General features: G+C 43.3%; 1 protein-coding gene across 1 annotated transcript in view; it reads right to left on the reverse strand.

Moving 5' to 3' along the window:
- Nucleotides 1-20984, reverse strand: part of LOC111144424 (IQ motif containing with AAA domain 1) — a 139171-nt gene that overhangs the window by 41101 nt on the left and 77086 nt on the right. The window contains exons 9-13 of the mRNA XM_022498718.1: nt 18436-18542; nt 18169-18270; nt 10553-10620; nt 7787-7869; nt 492-599 (exon numbers count right to left, since the gene is read on the reverse strand). Coding sequence (XP_022354426.1) covers nt 492-599; nt 7787-7869; nt 10553-10620; nt 18169-18270; nt 18436-18542 — 468 coding nt within the window. The remainder of the gene's footprint in view (nt 1-491; nt 600-7786; nt 7870-10552; nt 10621-18168; nt 18271-18435; nt 18543-20984) is intronic.

The following is a 20984-nucleotide window of genomic DNA, read 5'->3' on the forward strand; positions in this document are numbered from 1 at the left end:
AACATTAGCCCTTTGTCTAATTTGATTAATTTTAATCAAAGGTGGTTGATTGCTGACGGGACCTTCAGCCCAGAACGTTAAGCAGGTGCCCAGAAGTGGTGCACACGTGCCCCCTATGTAGGGCCTTCCTGTGCTCTCCGGGATCAAGGTCACAATAGAACTACCCTCCCTCAGAGTGGTCAGCATGAAGAGATCAAACAGGAAGATACTGCCAAGGCAGCAAGCAGTTCATCGCTGCCTCTAGGAGACGTGCAACGGGGGCGCCTGGGTGGCTCAGTCCTTAAGCATCTGCCTTTGGCTCAGGTCATGATCCCAGGGTCCTGGGATTGAGCTCTGCATAGGGCTTCCTGCTTCTCCCTCTTCCACTCCTCCTGCTTGTGTTCCTTCTTGCTGTGTCTCTCTCTGTCAAATAAGTAAAATCTAAAAAAAAAAAAAAAAAAAAAAAAAAAAAAAGGAAAGGAAATGCACAATAGGGTGTGTGGAGTCTTTACCTAGTGGCAAGATCCCGTAGAGGGCGATGAGCTGTCTGACGTCCAGGAGGGAAGGCATGGGCTCTATGGATACCTGGCGAAGTGTGGTCCCCAGGTAACTGTACTCGCCTGGGGGAACAGAACCAGAGGGTAAGTCAATGGAGACTGTGCTGGTCTGAGCGGCGTGATCTTGGTACCTGTGAAACTAACACAGAATACACAGTCAACATGTCTGAGCAAATACAACAGTGTTGCTGGGAGTCATGGAGAACACCTCTTCTCTCAGACCAAGGCCTTAGAAAACCCACCCATTCCTGAACGCTCTGCTCTCCAGGCTACTGGAACGGTACATTCTGTTGAGTAGGACACTAACCTCCTAGGATTTCCAAAACTGACCTTGGACTCTCGAATACACGAAGCAGAACAAAGTTCTAAAATGAAGGATGTATAGAGTAGACTAAAATGTGGTAGGCTTTATTTCATTTATATTTCTATTCCAAGCGATGATGTCTAACATGGGCATAAACTTTATTTATTTATTTATTTTTAAAGATTTTATTTACTTATTTGACAGAGATCACAAGTAGGCAGAGAGGCAGGCAGAGAGAGGAAGGGAAGCAAGGCAGGGAGCCCCATGTGGGGCTCGATCCCAGGACCCTGGGATCAGGACCTGAGCTGAAGGCAGAGGCTTTAACCCACTGAGCCACCCAGGCGCCCTTGCGCATAAACTTTAAACACAAATTATGTAAGATCAATGTGGAATTTGTACTGGAGCAGGGTAAATCTGAACCTAAAATGCAATCATTTGAAAGGAAGGATATGAGTCTAATTTAGGATAAATAGAAACATCTCCTTTTGCGGGTCATATTCATTTACATTTTTATCATTTTCAAAGGATTACCAAAGGAATAATATAGAAATAAATCTTTACAGGTTTAATTAGAAGGCATGAAAGGTCTTAATTGTAACTAGTCATAAATCTGAAATGTTATTTTCTAACTAATTTAGATAAGGTCACCAAGAAAATTAGTTTGGCTGTCTCCATTTGTCACGAGGACGGACCCGTTATATGCTCAGACAGTTCTTTCTTGATTTGTACCAGAATCTGAAGGGAAAATATTCAATGCCTGAGTCACGGAATCTTGATCATTTTTTTTTTTTTTTTACTTTTTCTTTCTATAAGAAGTATGGGTCTTGCAGAATTTCGATGTTCTATACATATGTCCGACAGAATACTCTTACGTGTATGTGAACTGAGAAAAGCTTTAAAGCATTTTTGAATGCTAAGAAAATTAGAATTAGAGACCAGATAATGCTCGCTGTTTTGTTGTGGAGGGCAGGCTTTCAAAGCTTCCCTGTGGAAAAAAAAAAAAGTCCTTGGCAAGGACAATGGGTATTGGTGGAGTGAGTGAGTGATAGTGCGAGCTTCCATTGCGGCTTCCGATCCCCGCACTTTTTAATGAGCAGGTCATAAATAGGAGAGTGGTTAATTTCGCCTTCACTAGAGCAGGAAGAGATCCTGTAGCCACCATTAAATCCAGTGCTTATTGCTATAAACATGACATTAGAGGTGATCTGAAAGTGACCCCAATTTTCCTGCTTAAATAAATCCATTTTAATACCCAGATGCACCATATTTTCTAGAACCTAACAGATTTCATTTAGATACATCATATTAAGTTGAATTAGTGGGTGTTGCTTCTGATGGAGCAAAGGACACCACCAGCCCCTGCTGCTTGCCAGGCTTTGGGACTCATCCTGAAAGCATGCTGCTGTGTTTTGCTATTCCTGGTGTGGACGCCCTAAACACTTCCCGTCTGCTCAGGCAGAGCTTAGAAACTTCAGGATTCCCTGCACAGATCCCAGGTCTTCCGCCAGAGAGGGAAGAAGGAGATGGTGGATGAAAAGGCATTTAAGTACAAAGCATGAACAGGGGCAAGAAAGCCTACAACAGTGGATGGAAAAGGAACAAGGAATGTCTTACCGGTCAGACTGGGTTTCCTTACAATTCTTATGTGAAAGGCAGATCCCCAATATCGCAGTATGTGACCTTGTTTGGAAATAGGGCCGTTGCAGATATGACTAGTGAAGGTGAGGTCATTAGGGTAGGTCCCAGTGCAATATGACTAGTGTCCTTTATAAAAAGGGCCGTGTGCACACAGGTGTGAAGATGGGCACAGAGACAAGGAGACCTAGCAGAACGCCAGAGGCTGCAGCAAACCTCCAGGGGACAAGACGAGGGGTGAAATGATGAGGTCGTAGGAGCACAGGGACAGCAGGGTAGCCATGCAGGAGGGCTGGCAGTCGGAGCAAGAGAGACTCGGGGCCGTGGCGGGGGAGGGGTGTGTGCAGAGAGGCTAGGGCAAAGCAACAGCTTCTCCTTCAGGCTCTCAGAAGAGACCACCTTGCCGACACTTCGATCTTGGACTTCTGGCCTCCGGACTGTGAGGGAATGTGTGTGACACCTGTTCCAGCAGCCCTAGCAAACTAGTACAGAAGGAGTAAAATAATGGAAGACAATGGGGACATCAAAGCAGTTAAAAAAAAATGAGAGATAAAAAAAATTGAGAAATAAGGATGGGATCAGCCTGTAATGTTCCATTCTACCCCTGACACAGCATTAAAAAGAGTATGGAGAGCACTGTATAATAAGTCCTAACTTCTCAAGCACGTTCCTTGGGGACCAAGGGCGAGGGGCGAGGTCCAAGGGCAGATGTTGCTGATCAGTGTTTGCTTCTCCCGACCCCTCCCCACCAAGTGCAAGGATGCCCTGCCACCCCTACTCCAACAGGGCTGCACACGCACCATCTCCCAACGGCGAGGATGGGCACGCGTGTTAGACGGTGATGGGTCAGGAGTACGGACTGGTTCATAAACTGTATGTTGGACGCTGGCCGCCTGGGTTCCAGGACGAGGTCAGCAGAGAAACCGCTCTAGGTCAACTCCATGTTGGGAGAGCTCAGCCGAGATTGTGCAGGACGTGCCAGGTATCAGCTATTCCGAAGCTCTGGGGGTTTCATATGTGCAGACGTGTAAGTCATATCGTCTAAGATATTGAGTTTTTTCCTCTGTCGAGCAGGCTCTGAACACCAAGGGGAGTGTGGGAAACACCAGCTCTGGCCTCAGGTCAGTGTTCCCCCAAAGGCACGGGGACTGAAACATGGGTGGAGCCGGATAGTTTAGCAGAATATTAATTTGTGTCTGTCCTCTCTGTATTTTGGCCTTAGGCAGTGGCCCCGCACTCATGCTTCTGTAATGTGGATTGGTGGGGGGAGGCCCCTAGAGACACCACGAAGTCACAGGCCCTCCGATTTGCAGCCCCTCTCCCTACCCCACTCCCCAGCCTGCCAAAGCCTGGGCAAGAATGCCTCCACCAGCAATGGCGGTATATGTTCCGGATGCCGCATCTCCTACCTCACTATCTCCAGTGATTTAATGAGGCGGGTGCTGTGACTTTTCCCCTAATTGTGGAAACTGAGGCACAGAAGGATCACATAAAGGACAAGCCTCCTTCAGAAGGTGAGGGGTGGGGGAGGGGACATTCTGCCTTTCACATTTTATTTCTCTTAAGGTATTATTTATTCATTCTTTGATTCATTATAATTTATTTTCCAAAGTGATTTTTCTCTTTATTTCTAATATTCCTTGAGTTTTGTCCACTCATTTCTGAGTTTTTCTAATTTCCATTCTATGTATAATTCTCGTATGTTATGTTAGCTTGCTTGAACGAGTGGGTTCCCTCTTTTTGTGATGTTAATTTGTTCCTTATTCTTTCTTTTTGATAGAAACGTTGCGTGGGCTTTGATCTTGGATGTTTCCATTGCTTCATTTCATGTGAGACAGTATTTCTCTTACTTTTAGAAGAAAGTTTGGCACAGGGTAGCTTTTTAAATGTCACAGAGCCCCCTCTTCTGTTGTTTCCAGGTGAATTACAAGCACAGTGGTGTGCTTTTCTGAGTGGTCACGCCTCTCCTAGTTCTGGTCGCAGCTGCTGTCTTGGTCCGGTCTACCCCCCTGTGAACGCCTGCTGGTCATTTTTGTGTTCCTCTGCTCTGTGTCCCCAGTGGCTTGTACTTTGGGATTTCAGGGGAGACCCTGTTATTTAGTTTTGGTGTAAATGTTGTCCGTAGGTTTCTGGTTTTGCTATCTGGCTGCTCTGCCAATTTTTATGTAGGGATTTGGGACAATCCACTGTCATCTTTCAAGCTAAGGAACTTAACTGGGAAAAAAATTAAGGAAAACATGGAAACGCCCTCATGGCAGTTTGACTGATTTTGTTTTAGACTGGGTCATTTTCTTTTTCTTTTTCCTTTTGATTTTTTAATTTAAGTTCTAGTTAGTTAACACGCAGAGCAATATTGGTTTCTGGAGTAGAATTTGGTGATTCCTCGTTTACATACAACACCCAGCACTCATTACATCAAATGCTCTCCCATCTCCCATCTAGCCCACCTCTCCTCCAGCAACCCTCAGTTTGTTCTGTATCTTTGAGAGTCTCTCATGGTTTGTTTCTCTCTTTTTCCTTTTCTCCCCACTTCCATCTGTTCATCTGTTCTGCTTTTTAAATATGTATGAGTGAAATCATACAGTATTTGTCCTTCTCTGACTTACTTCACTTAGCATAATACTCTCTAGCTCTATCCATGTCATTGCAAATGACAATTTCTTTTTGATGGCTGAGTAATATTCCACTGTATATAGACTACATCTTTGTCCATTCATCAGTTGATGGAACTTGGGCTCTTTCTCTAGTTTGGCTAATGTTGATAAGCTGTTATAAATATCAGGGTGCATGTATACAGACCCTCCAGATCTATATTTTTGTAGCCTTTGGGTAAACACCTAGTAGTGTAATTGCTGGGTTGTAGGGTAGTTCTATTTTTAACTTTAGAGGAAACCCCATACTGTTTTCCAGAGTGGCTGCACCAGTTTGCATTCCCACCCACAGTGCAAGAGGGTTTCCCTTTCTTCACATCTTCATCACCATCTGTCATTTCTTGTGTTGTTAATTTTAGCTATTCTGACAGGTGTGAGGTGGCATCTCATCATGGTTGTGATTTGCATTTCCCTGATGATGAGTGATGTTGAACATCTTTTCATGTGTCTGTTGGCCATCTGGATGTCTTCTTTGGAGAAATGTCTATTCATTAGACTGGGTCATTTTCTTTACTTTCTTTTATTTTTTTTAAAAAGATTTTATTTATTTATTTGACAGAGAGAGAGAGATCACAAGTAGACAGAGAGGCAGGCAGAGAGGGGGTGCATCTTGGTTCTTTCCACAGTTTGGCGACCAGAGGTGGGGGGGGGAAGCAGGCTCCCTGATGAGCAGAGAGCCCGATGCGGGGCTCGATCCCAGGAACTTGGGATCATGACCCGAGCCGAAGGCAGAGGCTTTTAGCCCACTGAGCCAGCCAGGCACCCCACGACTGGGTCATTTTCATGTGAGGTCTGATTGCATTCACTTTGGGCTTAGGTGTCATAAAGATGTTGCCTGGAAACTGACAGATCAATGCAAAGTCCAAGATGGGTTAGAAATCAAACAGAAGATGAGAAATATATCCATCAGTTTATTTTTGGAGACTCCACCTTGTGCCAGGCACGTCTAAACACTAGAAATTCAGTGATGAGCAAAAATACAGGATATCAAAGGAAAAGACAGACAAGGAGAAGTCAGAGATCCCAACCACAAGGAAAGGAGCAGTATTCTGTTAACGATGTCATGTTTTCATAAGAACAGAATTAACAGAGCCAAATCAAGGGAATCCAGGAGAAAAGTCTTCGGTAGTTGAACAAGAAGCACATTAAATAAATAGAAACCCAATATACATTCCAGTATATGTCCTGGTAAAATTCTTATACTGCTAGGAAATACAAATGCTCCCAAGGCCCTAAGGAACTATGGATCTATTTCAAAGGCATTAAAATAACTATTTTTTGATCAGAGGGAAATGCCTTCTTGTTCCTACAGGCCAAAATTAGGTCAGTGTGTAATATAATACAATGAAAAAGAAAGATTCCATGTTTCTACACTGATACCACAGCACATTAAAAAGAGGGTGGGGAGGACACTTCTTTCTAGAAAAATGGCACATACTAGACATAGAAGGGATGATAGAAATAGATCCCCCCATTTTACAACTACCTTAGTAGGAATCGATGCAGGCCAAGAGCCTCAGTGGAGGATAAAACCTTTAAGCCAGCTGGGAACGGAATCTCCAGAGCCTGGAATAATTCCCCCCAACCCCCGGTTTTTCATTAACTAGGAAGCAAAGAGTGAAGCTTAACAGTGGAGAAGTCTGGGGAACAGCTCCTTAGCCGGTGATGGTACTTAACATCCCCAGTGATGGGGCACACGTGCCCCTAGTGTTAAATACTGAGAAGGACATAACATCAGCTACATAGTCTACTTTCAGAAACATTTAACCCGAATCTAGTTAAGAGCAAACTGTCAAACCACTTCTGAGAAAGACAGTCTGTGTGACAGCTCAGGCTCTGACAATGTCAATGGGGTGAAAGACGTTGGGTTGGAAGTTGTTCTAGATTAAAGGCATGGAAGACGACTAAACAGATTTGAACACCACGGCCAAGGTCCTTGATTGGATTTTGGATTCAGAAAGACAAAATTGTATAAAGAACATTATTAGGACAATTGGGGCCGTTGATTGCTTACAAGGTATTAAGTAAGAACATTGTAGTAATGTGTGTGATTATTCTTTTGTGGTTATGCGGGAGAATGTCTTGGCTCATGGCCGATGTGAGAAAGTGAACATTACACCTGCATTGGGGTGCTGGGATTAAGAAGAGTTTTAATCTTTGAGTGTGTTTTCAGGTCATCATTTGTTTTTTAAAAATTGAGAGAAAACATTTGTTGGAGATAATGACAGCAGATGTCCCACCCTCCTTCCTCCCAGCTACTTCTGTGGTGAACCTTTCTGGAGGGAATTCCTCTTGTGAGAACTGTGTGTTGTTCAAGTTCCAGGGGCTGCTCCCTTGGGGCATTTGTTTAAACCTGAAAGTATGAATGCTTCTTCATTTCCTCAATTTAGCTTATGCCAGACAGAATGCCCCAAGGAACATGGCTAATAGGCTCAAAACCCTGCCTCTACCACATTCGGGGAGAGAGCTGGACCTGTGAGTTCACGGCACAGACTGAATTCAAATCCATTCAGTCTAACAAAAATCTACTACGAGCCACTATGGGCCAGGTTTTGCTTTGGACATCAACACAAATGAAACCTCTTTCCAGCTGTTGGGACTTCAAAACCCAAGGAGTGACATAGGCGGGACATACATGTGTTAATTTTGGTGAGCCTTACCGATGTAATCAGAGAGGTTAACTTTCAGAGCCTGGATCAGCAGCCCTTCTTCCACCAGTTCCTTATACAGAGACTCAATGGTCCTGGTGATAAAGCAGACCAGCTATTCCATGAGCAGACACATAAAACCAGCATTTCCGTTAATCGCCACATATGCAGAGAACTTCCACCGGATCTATTTCTAAGCACATTGGTATGTATGCAAATAAGTTGATTTTTGGAAGCGTTTCTACCATTTGGGGGACATTCTAGGCTTTAAAAACAATACTTTTGCTCATCCACGTGTACGTCTGACGTTTCCCATTAATAAGAATTATATTCGTGGGCATCTGAGACCAGGTATAGCTCCTACAGCGTGCCCTTTCATTAGTCCTTGTGATGGCACCGATATGAATTAGAAATTGCCCAGTAATAGCTGCGCAATGGGCCCGTGATTATATATTCAGTTAGCATCTGCAAGCCGTAGTAGATCATTAATCCTTTGTGAATTGATGTTTCCTTTTAACCCAATAGCATAGTAGTTCAGAAGAAATATCTATAAAGAACAAAGTCTTATGGGGAACTAATTCTACTACGAAAGATAAAATGTTTAATGCAGTGAGTGTGATGATTTTTCTGGAGGATGTTATACTTTTCTATAGTGTTTACAGATGTCCAAACCACTCCCCTAAGGGGGCCTTGGGCATACAGCCAGCACACTGGTAATTTATACTAATTGAAGAAAAAATCAAGACAGTATCCAGCTTAATGAATGAAACTCCCAGTGAAATTAACTGGGGCTTGGCTTGTAGGAATTTAGATAGGTCAAACTCAAATATTGAGTTTAATCCTTTGAGATGTTTTGTCTATTCCCTTTTCATTTCTAGGGGCCTTATGCTTTAGTTCTACCCTAGTTTTTAGAATGAAGGGTTGTAAAAATAACTATATTTAACCAGTTCTTTGTTCTATGATCCAGGTTAGTAGGATCAAGAATATCAGTTATATTTAAGCCAAATACCATTGAGATAAATGTTAATTAAATGACCCCAGTCTTTGATTGACTGGAATTGTATTCTTTCAAATATGTTTAAAATAGTGTTTAAATTAAAATAGCATTTAAAATTCTGCAGCGAATTAAGGAGGTTTTAATTGTAATGGGATTTGGGATAACAGTATCTGACTGTCAAGAAAGTACCAACTGTAGGTTTCTAACTAGAATATTGATTTAATATAAACATACAATATATGCATACAACTCTCAAGCAGAGTTTGGGAATGTACCCCTGCTAGCCAGGGGATGACTAGGAAATACTCCCCAACAGGGGCACAATACGTGGTCTCCATTAACAAAGCCCAGGGGAAGAAAGGTATACCTTCAGAATGATTTCTGACATTCACTTATTAGAGACTGTATTTTTTTTTAAAGATTTTATTTATTTATTTGACAGACAGAGATCACAAGTAGGCAGAGAGGCAGGCAGAGAGAGAGGAGGAAGCAGGCTCCCTGCTGAGCAGAGAGCCTGATGCGGGACTTGATCCCAGGACCCCGGGATCATGACCTGAGCCGAAGGCAGAGGCTTTAACCCTCTGAGCCACCCAGGCGCCCCAGAGACTGTATTTTATTTTATTTTATTCTTATTTACTTATTTAATTGAAGTATAATTGACATACAATATCCTATCAGTTTCAGATGTGTATCATAATGATTCAATATTTTTATACATTACAGACTGATCCCCATGATGTCTAGTCCCCATCTGTCACAATATGAAGTCATTACAATATTATTGACTATATTCCCTATGCTGTGTATTACATGCCCATGACTTACTTATTTTATAAGAAGTTTGTGCGTTTTGATCCTCTTCCCCTGTTTCACCTGTTCCCCAGGGCTCCCCCAGCTGGTGACCACTAGCTTGTTTCCTGCACCTGTTTTGTTTTGTTTATTTTGTTTTTTAGATTCTAATACATTCCTTGAAAATATTTGAAAACCTGGGTCCTATTTATTTCCAATGTTAATGCATGGAAGGGCCATTTCAGCTTAAAAAACGAGCACTGAAAATGATTCATGAGTATCAGAGTTTGGCCAGTGGAGCTCAAGGCAATGGAAATGCCCCTCAATGAGGCAAAACCCCATCCTTCCCTTCAATGAGCACTTGTGAAGTGCCTCAGGGGGCCGGGTCCAGGGCAGGGCAGAAAATGGGGACCATCTCTGCCCTCCAGGAGGGTCCGTACTCCTCCAAAGTTGGATCAGGTTGCTGCTTCTTGAACAACTTCTTAAGACCCTCCACAAATTTTGGGGTGCTTGGGTGGTGTGGTCAGGTAAACATCCAACTCTTGATTTCAGTTCAGATTATGACTTCAGGGTCATGGTATTGAGCCCCACATTGCGCTCCACGCTTGGCACAGAGTCTGCTTGGGATTCTTTCTCTCTCTCCCTCTGCCCCTCCCTGTGCTTGAGCATTCTCTCTTTCTATTTCTCTCAATAAATAAATAAAATCTTTAAAAAAAAAAAGAACCCCACGAATTTTAAAACTTAAAAAAAGGTCACATGATTTCAGAGGTGACTCCAGTGTTCATCCTTCGGCATGCAACTTTGCAGGCTAGGAGGCCACTCTTTATATAGGACTGCAGAGCGGCCCAGCACTCCCAGGGTGGAGGAGGTGTGGTGGGCAGAGAGGGGTGCTATTCTCAGGCTGGGGCCGAGGACTTTGGCTGTGACCTACCCTTTGCTCTAGGGTTGGGGGGACCCCTCCATGTGCAGCACAAGTCCAGAGCACACCTCACCTGTCCGCTGTCAGGTCTTTGTCCTTCTTTCCTCTTTTCCCTTTTTTGCCTTTCTTCCCTTTCTTTTTCTGGAAAAAAAAGTGGAAATAGCCAACAATTTAGTAAAAACAAGTGAGCAAATAAACTCTAGAATTTAGGTAGGGCGGCTGTTTTTGGTAATGGTGTCAAGGAATGGGATGGGAACGTCCATTGTGTACACTGGACGTGTGACAGCCACATTTTCTTGGATGGAGGGCTTGGCCTGGGAAACAGCAGGTTGCTTATGTGGGCATGTCCCTGAGTGAGTAGTGAGTGAGGTCATCCCTGTGAAGCCTGCACGGGGCCTGACTGCCAACAGGCACTGAGTATTCTGGCTCTCTTCTTGTGGGCTCTCAATTACAAAGGATGAGAGCACCATGTGCCCAGGCCATCAGGCTGTGCTGGTCTTTGACACCCAATCGCATGCCCTGTTAGCATCCAGCCCAGATCTGGTTCCCAGAGGGCTCTGCATTCTGATCACTGTGACAGCTGGAGGAAAGTGCTTGGAATGCGATCTTTCTAAAGAACACTGCTGCTGATTGCTTCACCACTCTGTTTAAAGCATCCATTGGTACCTACCCTTTGCACCCAGGATGACATTAAAGTTCATCATGGTGGATGGTATTTTTCCAGCCTGGTGCTCTCCCTTTCCTGGCTCATCTTTCTCAGACCTCCTCGGGCCAACCCTGCTCCCCATCACATAGACTGACTCTTAGGCACTTTCTTACTATCTCAGCATCTTTCATTCCTCCATGTCCATGTCCTCACTCACTCATTAATTTCATTTCAGTATAGTTTATGCTCAGTGAGTATACTCACGTCTGGGCTGATTGACTTTTGCATTTAATTTTTACATATAACCATATAACCAGTGCCCAGTTCAACATCTAGAACATGGTCCCTTCACCCCTGACCTATCTCTCATGCTGCTCTCCAGTCTGTGGGTAGCGGTTCCTCTGACTTCACAGTGGAGTCACATTGCCTGTTGGTCTACATGGAATCGTGCAAAGCAAACTCCCTATATCCAGCTCCTTTCAGCCAATGTCATGATTACAAGGGTCATTTATGTGGTTGCACATAGCCATACATCATGATTTTCAGGTTTTTACACATTAAAATTTTTATTTTGAGAAAATGGTAGATTTTCATGTAGTCATAAGAAGTAATACAGAGATCCTGCATAACTTTTACCAGGTTTCTCTCAATGGTAGTATCTTAGAACTATCCTTATAAGGACATTGGAACCGTCAAGATACAGAACATTTTTTCCACCAGGATTTCTCAGGTGGCCCTTCCTTGATCTACTCACTTCCCTCCCATGGATACCCCATCTTTAACCCCCAGAAACCATGAATCTCTCTTCCATTTCTGTAATGTTGTGCTTTGGAGAATGTTGTATCAACAAAAATCACAGAGTATGTATCTTTTAGCTTTTCACTCATTGTAATTCTTGGGAAATTTGGCCAGTCATTGTATGTATTAATGGTTGTTCTTTTTTATTGCTGTTTTCAGTTTTGAGTTATTATGAGTTAAGGTGCCATGAATTCAGTTTTGAGTTCTGAATTAAGAGGTGTGTGTGTGAGAGAGAGAGAGAGAGACAGAATGTCTTTGGTTTTCTGGGATAAATGCCCATGAGTGCAATTGCTGGGTTGTATAGTAGTTGCATATTTGGTTTGCAAACAAAGGGTAAAATTGCTTTTCAGAGTGCCCATAGCATTCCACATTCCCGCCAGTAATGCATGAGTGATCTAGTTCTTCCCCACCCTCTCTAGCAATCAGTATTGCCACCCTAATAAGTGTGTGGTTATTTCTCATTGTGATTTTAATTTGCATTTCCCTCATGGCTAGGGGCATCATTTCCTGTGCTCATTTACCCTCTGCATAGCCACTCAGGGAAGTGCCTCCTAGTGTCTTTTGCTCATTTTCTTTCTTTTTTTAAAAAAAGATTTTATTTATTTATTTGACAGACAGAGATCACAAGTAGGCCCAGAGGCAGGCAGAGAGAGAGAGAGGCAGAGGCAGGCTCCCTGCTGAGCAGAGAGCCCGATGCAGGGGCTTTTGCTCATTTTCTAATCAATTGTTTTTTTTAACTACAGAGTTTTGAGAGTTCTTTGTATGCTCTATGTTACTAGCTCTTCCTCAGATAATGTTGTTTGCAAATATTTTCTCCTAGTCTCTAGTTTGTCTTCTTATGCTCTCAATAGAATCTTTCATGGAGAAGTTTCAATTTTGATCAAGTCCAAATTTTCCTTCTATGAATTCTGCTTTTGGTGATTTTTCCTAAGAACTTTGCCTTGTCTTAGATCCCAAAGATGTTCTCCTATATTTTAATAACACATTTTCCGTTTAAGTGTATGATCCGGTTTGAGTTAGTTTTTGTACAATGTACGAGACTTAGATAAAGGTTCATTTTTCTGTCTGGGGATATCTAATTGTTCCAACCCCATGTATTGTAAAGGTTATTCTTCCTTGAATTTTTGTACTTCTATCAAAAGTCAGTCAGGAATATTCATGTTGGCTTACTTCTGGGTTGTGTGTTCTCTGTTCTTTTGATCTATGCAGCTAATCCTGTACCAATAGTTAAATTTAATTCTATCATTGCCATATCTTTTTTCTATTTGTGCAATCTGTTCTTTTTTTCTTTTCCTTTTCATTTCCTGTATTCTTTCTAATCAATCAAGTATTTTTTATTTTCTCACTTTATGTTCACTATTACTTTTTGTTATATATTTAGTACTATTTAGAGAATACAAAATATATTACTAATTTATTACAATTTACCTTAAGTTAGCACTTTATGGTGCCCCAAATGACACAATAACTTTACAAGTCCATTCACCCCTACTTACCTTATTGATAGCTGTTGTCACATATTTTATTTCTATGTTATAAATACATAAGACTTTGTTACTATTCCTGCCTTAAAAAACAGAACATTCTAAAAGTAGTCTTTTATATTTTCAACAGCTGATCATTCCTTCTTACGCTTCTTTCCATTTGGGATCATTTTCCTTTAACCTGAAAAATATCCTTTTACTATTTTCATATTGTGGATCTGCCACTGATAAGTTCTCTAAGATTTTGTTTGTCTGGGAGCATCTCTATTTCGTTCCATTTTTGGAGGATATTTTCTCTGGGTCCAGAGTTCTAGGTTGATAGCTAATTTTTTCCAATCTCTTAAGAAGCTATTCATTGCCTTCTGGCTCCATAGTTTCTGTTGGGAAAGTCAGCAGTAATTCTTATTTTTATTTTTGTTTCCTTGAAGGAAATGTGTTTTGTTTTATTTTTTTAAGATTTTATTTATTTATTTATTTGTCAGAGACAGAGAGAGCAAGTGAGTGCACAAGTAGGCAGAGAGGCAGGCATAGAGAGAGGAAGGGAAGCAGGCTCCCTGCTGAGCAAGGAGACTGATGCGGGACTCGATCCCAGAATCCTGGGATCATTACCTGAGCTGAAGGCAGTGGCCTAACCGACTGAGCCACCCGGACATCCCGGAAATGTGTCTTAAAACAAAACAAAACAAAACAAAACAAAAAACAAAACAAAACACAAACTAGTAAGATTTTGCCTTTTATCTTTGACTTTTAGCATTTTGACTATGATGTGTTGAGATGTGGTTTTCTTTGTTTCACCCTATTAGACCTCACTAAGGCTCCTGAATTTGTGGCTTCATGTATTTCATCTGATTGGGAAAATTCATGGACATTACTTTTTCATATATTGCTCCTTTCCCATTCTTCTTTTCTGCAAGCAGACATATAGTGCAACTATTGACCATGTCTCAAATGTCTCTTATTCTCCTTCTGTTCTTTATACTCTTCTTCTTTTTATGCTTCAGTTTAGATTTCCTATTGGTTGGTCTTTAAACTCAACCTATATTCTGCTATGTCCATGCTATTGTTAACCAGTTCAGGGAGTTTTTAATTTCTGTTAGAATTTTCAGTTGTAGAATGTTCATTTGTTTCTTTTAAAAGTAGATTTTCAATTTATTTTTAAATATGGCATTCCTCCCTTTCCTACTTATAAATGCAAGCACTTGGGAATGCAAAAAAATAGAGTCAGCCAAGGATTTTACCCTTAAGGAACTTCCTACCTTCTCCAAGAACTCCTATATCCTTAAAACTTCTGTGATTATGGCAGGAGAGGAACTTAGGAAACAGAGGGCCCCTGAGAGGTAGGACCTCATCCAGTGATGTCATCATGGGGACGACAGCACATCCAGAATGATCCAGCCCTGTAGATCTGGAAACTTGCCTTTGCCAGTACAGAAGCTTTGACTTGTCTTGTTCTCTTCTGTACTCTGAATGCCTTGAAATATACCTGGCATACAGTGCCCAATAAATACTTATTGAATGAAAAAAAATTAATACAGATAGTCTGTCCCCCAAGCCTTATTTTGGATCTACGAATAGCAGGAAAATGTGGGATAGACTGTGATGTAAATTTATGAATTTAGAATGAGACATACAATTGCTAAGAGAATCAGACCATGGACACCTCCATCTTATAGAAAAATCAACATGAAACTATAGTAAGTCATACGAAGGTTGATTGGAGAATAAGGAATCAACAAGGGAGGTGGCTGGATATAGTGAATTGCTGCTGATGCTATAATGTGACATCCTGAGGCACATATTTAGCTTATAGGGATCAATCTTCATGGGAACTAGATTTGACTAATTTATTTGATATATGTATTAAGGACTTGCTTTGTGCCAGAAAGGGGTAAAATGGTGAACAAGCAAAAAGGACAATCATACAGTGCCTGCACTTATAGTCCTCTAGTAGGTTTGAGAAAGAAGATACCAATAAAATGATCTCACTAGTAAATATAACATTAAAACTCTGATAAAGCATCAGGAAGACCTAGTACACATGCCATGTATATACAGAGAAAGCAGACCTACTATGGATGGCTCAGAAGGCTTTCCTGAGGAAGAAAGGCTTGGACTGAGACCTAAGGGATGAATAGGAGTTAACAAGGCTAGGGATTAGGGGCATGGGAGTAAAGATAGTTCTTGAGGGAGAACAGTATGTGCAAAGGCCCTGTGGTGGGAAGGAGCACAGTGGGTTTGGAGAACAAAGAGGAAGGTCAGGGTGCTAAAGTGTAGCTGGGAAGGGAGAGTGGGTGAAGAGTTTGGGGAAGAAGGCACTGGCCAGGTCAGACATGCCCTTGTAAGCCTGGCTGAAGACTGTCATCTTTGTTCTCAGAGGATTAAAATGCCATGGAACAGGTTTAGCATGGAATGATAAGATCAGATTTGTATTTTGAAAGGAAGACTCAGGCTGCTGTAAAATCTCTGATCAAGTCATTTTCTCTGGAAAATGATGGATTAATACTGCCTAACTCTATCCCTCTGAGTCCTTTCCCTCCTTTTCTATGTACAGGGTAAACTACTCCCCTTCTGCTAATGGTCTTTCTGAGGATGGGATTTGGTATAGTTAATTACGTTTCAGTTAACAAAATAAACCACATTATGCCTCCAAAGTTTATGTTATTGGATTGGAATTTGGGACACTCAAAACTCCATAGTTACACAAGTACCATCAATCTATTGGGGTGTGCTTAGGCATACCCACTGCATGTTAAACCAGCTTAATTCCAAGAAGGAAATTCACAGTGACCCCTCCCTGTGACATCCTGAGTCATGACATGGAACAGGCACACACCGGACTGTAAGGAATGAGAGGTGGCAGTCATATAAGAGGGTGAGGAAGCCCAGTCTGATGTTAGGCCTGCACAATGATACTTGCTGGGTAAAAGGAGAAAGACTATTTTCAGCCAGAGAGGTATGTCCATGTCTTGCCTTCATTTCCCATTTTGTTTGGCTTAACTGCCATGTTCAATCATCAAAACATCATGTTTTCATGTAGATGTGCAGACATTAATAGAGTCAATGGTGTCACCAATAAGTGTCCTCACCTACTGGTGAGAGAATAACCTGCAGACCACCCTCATTAGCCTTCAGTGATGTATCCTCAAGGAGGGCTATCAAAGACACTCAGGTGTGGAACCGAAAAGTCAGAGTTAAACTCAATACAAAATGGGTCGGGATAGCGTTATCCTAAGGGGACTGGTTGAACAGACACTCACGTAGTTGGATGTATGAAAAGCTCTAAGAGAGTACAGAACTGCAAGAAGGGTTGATCAGCCATGGATCCGCAAGAAAGCCATCAAAGGGGCAAAGATTGCCTATCCACCTGCTGACACTGCCAGAGAGGGGAAGTCTGGCCTCTCCTTGGAGGATTCTGGCCCCAATGGCAGGGCTGGATCTGGAATGAAAGTGGAAGTAGGGGTCTAGGGTAGGAAAAGTAGTTCTTTCCTCCTGTGTGTCTCCTTTGCTCCCATTGACTACCACATACACAACACTTCTGACACCAGATGTGCATGGGTGGGTTTCCCCCACCAAGCAACATTGGCTGTCCTACAATTTGACTCCATTCTGATACCACCTACTTAGAAATAGCACCAGATCCCACAGGCTGAGGGCCCATCCCACATGCGTACTCCCCCATCCCCCACGTCAGGCACCAATCACAAGTCCATGTTGTCATCCGTGTTTCTGACCCAGTGGTTGTAAACATGAGGTTCCCATGACCCCTTCTTTGAGTTCAATTACTTTGTTACAGTGTTTCACAGAACTGAGGGAAACACTTGATGTTTACCAGTTTATTAAAGGATGTGATAAAGGTTACAGACAACAGCCAGACAGAGTGGCACTTTGGGCGAGTTCTGGGAGAGTCCTGAGTGCAGGAGCTTCTGTCCCCATGGAGTTGGGGCAATCTGCCTCCTTGTTCATTCATGTGTTCAACCTCCTGACATTATCGGGATTTCATGGAGGCTTCCTTACACAGGCACAATCAGTTATTAACCCCCTTTCCAGCCCTTCTCCCCTTGCTAGAGGATGGGGAGTAGGGCTGAAAATTCTAAGCTTCTAATAATCATGCTTTGGTCTTCCTGGTGACTGGGCCCTAGACAAGAGCCATCCAGGAGCCCACCCAGATATGCTCCAAGTGCTCTCATGACGTAAGGATTTACAAGAGATTCGGGAGCTCTGTGCCAGGAACTGGAGGCAGGGATCTATATATTTTCTATTCTCTCACAGGGCCCAGTAAATGAACTTTGAATAATATTGGGATCTAATTGGCTACTCCAAAACACTGTGAGATGGATTGGTGGCAATTTAAAATTCAACTCATCTGAACCATTACTCACAAAGAACTTGCTCATTTCCACAGGTGGCCCTTACAGATCTTCCCACAGGGAGAGAGGGGCAGACATCGGGCACATCACTGGCTCCCCTGGTGGTCCTCATCCTATCTGCGGGACCTGGGTAATGCGAATCTGCAGTGAGGACGCGTGGGGCAGGTTACTCTCAGACTGTTGGATGTCTCCCATTTATGAACCCATGTCCCTGAGGACCGCATGGTGGAACAAGGCACATCCCTCCAAGGAAGGTGTTTCCCTGCGCAGCAGCCTGGGTGGGGCCGGTGTGCCAGGTAGCACCCCGGACTCAGCACTGGGATCCCGGGTGGCGCTCCTGCTGTGATTCAAATCTGCGTCTCCCTCATCCCTCCCATGCTTACTTGCTACTCACCTTTCTACCCCCTTTCTTCTTTCCTGCTTTGACGGGATACTCTTTTTCTCTGTCCACAGCCAGTTTCAAGTTTTTTAGTTCCTGTCGCATTAGCTCATCCACCTAGATGAGTACAAAACACACCACTTTTGAGTGACTTTGTGTGTCTCGTGTTTTCTTTGTGAAGTTTAAAAATAGCTTAAGCTCTGGGTTGGTCGTGGATGGGAAATGGTGAAGAAACCCAACGGTGGCCGCTGATGACTATCTTCGTGCAAAGTGTGGTGTTACCTGCACTCTGATCTCCGACTCCAGTTCTTTCCGTTTCTCTTGTTTGATCAGTTCCGGGTCATAGTTTTGTGGGAAATTCCACGACTCATCTTTATTCTTCCACAGGTCTGTGGTCCGGAAGGATCAGGAAAAGGAAAACGATTTTTTTTTTCAACATGAGGATGAACAAAAACTATGATTGCAATAAAAAACTCGAGTCTAATTTTCTATTCTATTGCATGGAATACAAGTTCAAATAAAATACTCAAGCAATTATTGATGGCAGAGCGACGAGATCCATGTGCTTTCTCCCCCCACCAACTTCCCAAATGGGAAAATGTACTTGTATAATATCTAAAAAAATGAAGAACAAAACTGCTAATGTGAAAACATGAAATAAAAAGTATGATACAAGTATTATTCTTCCAATGACTAGAGCCATGTAAAAAATAATACATTAATCATGGGATTATATAATTAGACAAATGTGGGATGACTATTTTTGTAATATGTTTTATATTACCCTCAGTTTTCAAACAATTCACTAAATGTGGAAGATTTTATTGCTAGCTGAATCCACCAGCAACTGACTCCAGCCCCTTGTTAAAAGACAACACTGAACATACAAGCACCCATGACTTCCCCCGGACAGCTATATTTTAAATTACTTTTTGGATGTGTTTGAAATCATACATGTTTTGCATTTCCCTTTTGCCTGGCCCTGGCAGTGAAGAGGATGGTTAGACAAATGTGACCTTAGAGGAAATAAGGATAATTTTGTATCACTGGAAAAAATTGAACTATAGCTCATTTCTCAGGGGGGGAATTCCAAATGTGTGCCAAGGTACAGCTCAGCTGGATCCTGGCACTGGGACATGGGGTGGTGTCCTATGGAAAAAGAGACTTGTCAGTCTGGGAAAGGAGATCTTTTCCCAGAATCTGTGTTCAGAATGTGATGGAAACTTGCCAGAACTCAACCTGCAATCACCACCCAGCTTGGCTACACCACTGGGAGCTCATCCTTAGGACAATGACGCTCTTCAAGTTGGGGAGGCAATGGAGGGTCACAGGAACCGGGCAGAGGCCTCCCCCAACCTGTCTGATGATGGCTCCACTTGGGAAGAAGGGGGACAGTGCAGGGCTGGATGACATTGAGCATGTGAATGAATGGGCAAAGGTTTCTCAACCATGACCTTCCCTATGGGCACAGAAGGGGCATTCTGAGACTGGAGGGGAGTGTGTCCCCCGGAAGCAGCTGACTGAGAAGGGAGGGACAGTCACAGTAACAGACGGAAACATATGTCTGGGTGCTGTGGAGAGCAAGCAGTGTCAACCATGAAGACAGAATGGAGAAGGTACTTAGAGAGATACCTGGGCAAACAAATGTGTAGGGAGGGTCAAATCTGCAAATCTATCACAGGGGTCTGGGGTCAGCAAAAGAGACCAGAGACGAAAGAAAGGACAAGATGTGGTGTGACCCAGGAAAAGTTGCAGATCCTGGAGAGAAGGTCAGCAGAGCAAGGAGATTCTGATGCACAACTCAAAGTTGGCGGATGGGCACAAAAAATTGCCCCAAGGGCTTTGGCTAACTGATACCTGCCCAAGGATGCAGCCCACGCTTGGGGTCAGGTGGAACCCCTGTCCTACTGGTTATCAGCTGTTGGTCTTATGGTCTTCACCCTCCTGATTGACAATTCCTACTTCCTGAGGTGGGAGGGGAGCTCTGCAGGACAGCAGTGCCCATAGCAGACACTTTCTTGTCAGCAAAAAGGAGGCAATGGGTACCTGAGGGCCAGTGAGTGTGTCATCTCAGGGTCATCAGTCAGGACCCTGTGGACAGGAAAACTATAGGAAGATGGGACGAGGAAATGCAGCTCCAGTTCTCCAAAAGTGTGGAAGCCCCAGGCTGAGGACCCTACAATTCTCCTGGTGGTTGGCATGGAAATTTCCAGAAGTGGAAATGGTCACCACAAGGTATTGCCACACATAGGTCAGGCAGGCCCACCTCACTCCCAGCCGTCCTGTGGAACAGAGTGCTGGCCAGAAAGGAGCCTATTTGGAATTTGGGTCCAGCGAGGGCTCTCAGCCTCCCTCGGCTTCCTGTCAGAGAATCAAGGGTGGGGTGGGGGGTGGTGGCTGGGCAGGGCTCTGCCAGTTGCTGCACTAGTCAGGGTCTCTGCCATGGTCACAGCCTATGGTGTTGCAAATCTAGGGGGACAGATTTTGGAAAACGAGGATGATAAAAGGACCCAGTTTCTTCTGGGGTGGCTACTGTAGACTTACAAGAAATAGACAGGGACTAAGTGACAAACATGGTACAATTTTCATAAAGTCTATTCACCCATGTGTCTTTCCCCATTGGGGTGGCCATGTGACAGGTGGCCCTGTCTTTGTGGCAGAGATGATGGCAAGGGATGATGGGGCTGGGAGTGGGTTTGGCAACTGTCTCCTAGATGGCTGCTGTCTGTGGATGACCCCAGAGGTGAGGATGTCATCACCTGGGAGGGGCAGGTGACCTGCTTGGAACAGAGTTCACATCTCCATGAAGACCAAGAGGGAGAAGACCCAAA

Source organism: Enhydra lutris, unplaced genomic scaffold, assembly GCF_002288905.1.
Source record: "Enhydra lutris kenyoni isolate GAN:26980312 unplaced genomic scaffold, ASM228890v2 scaffoldscaffold1, whole genome shotgun sequence".
Lineage (NCBI taxonomy): Eukaryota > Metazoa > Chordata > Mammalia > Carnivora > Mustelidae > Enhydra > Enhydra lutris.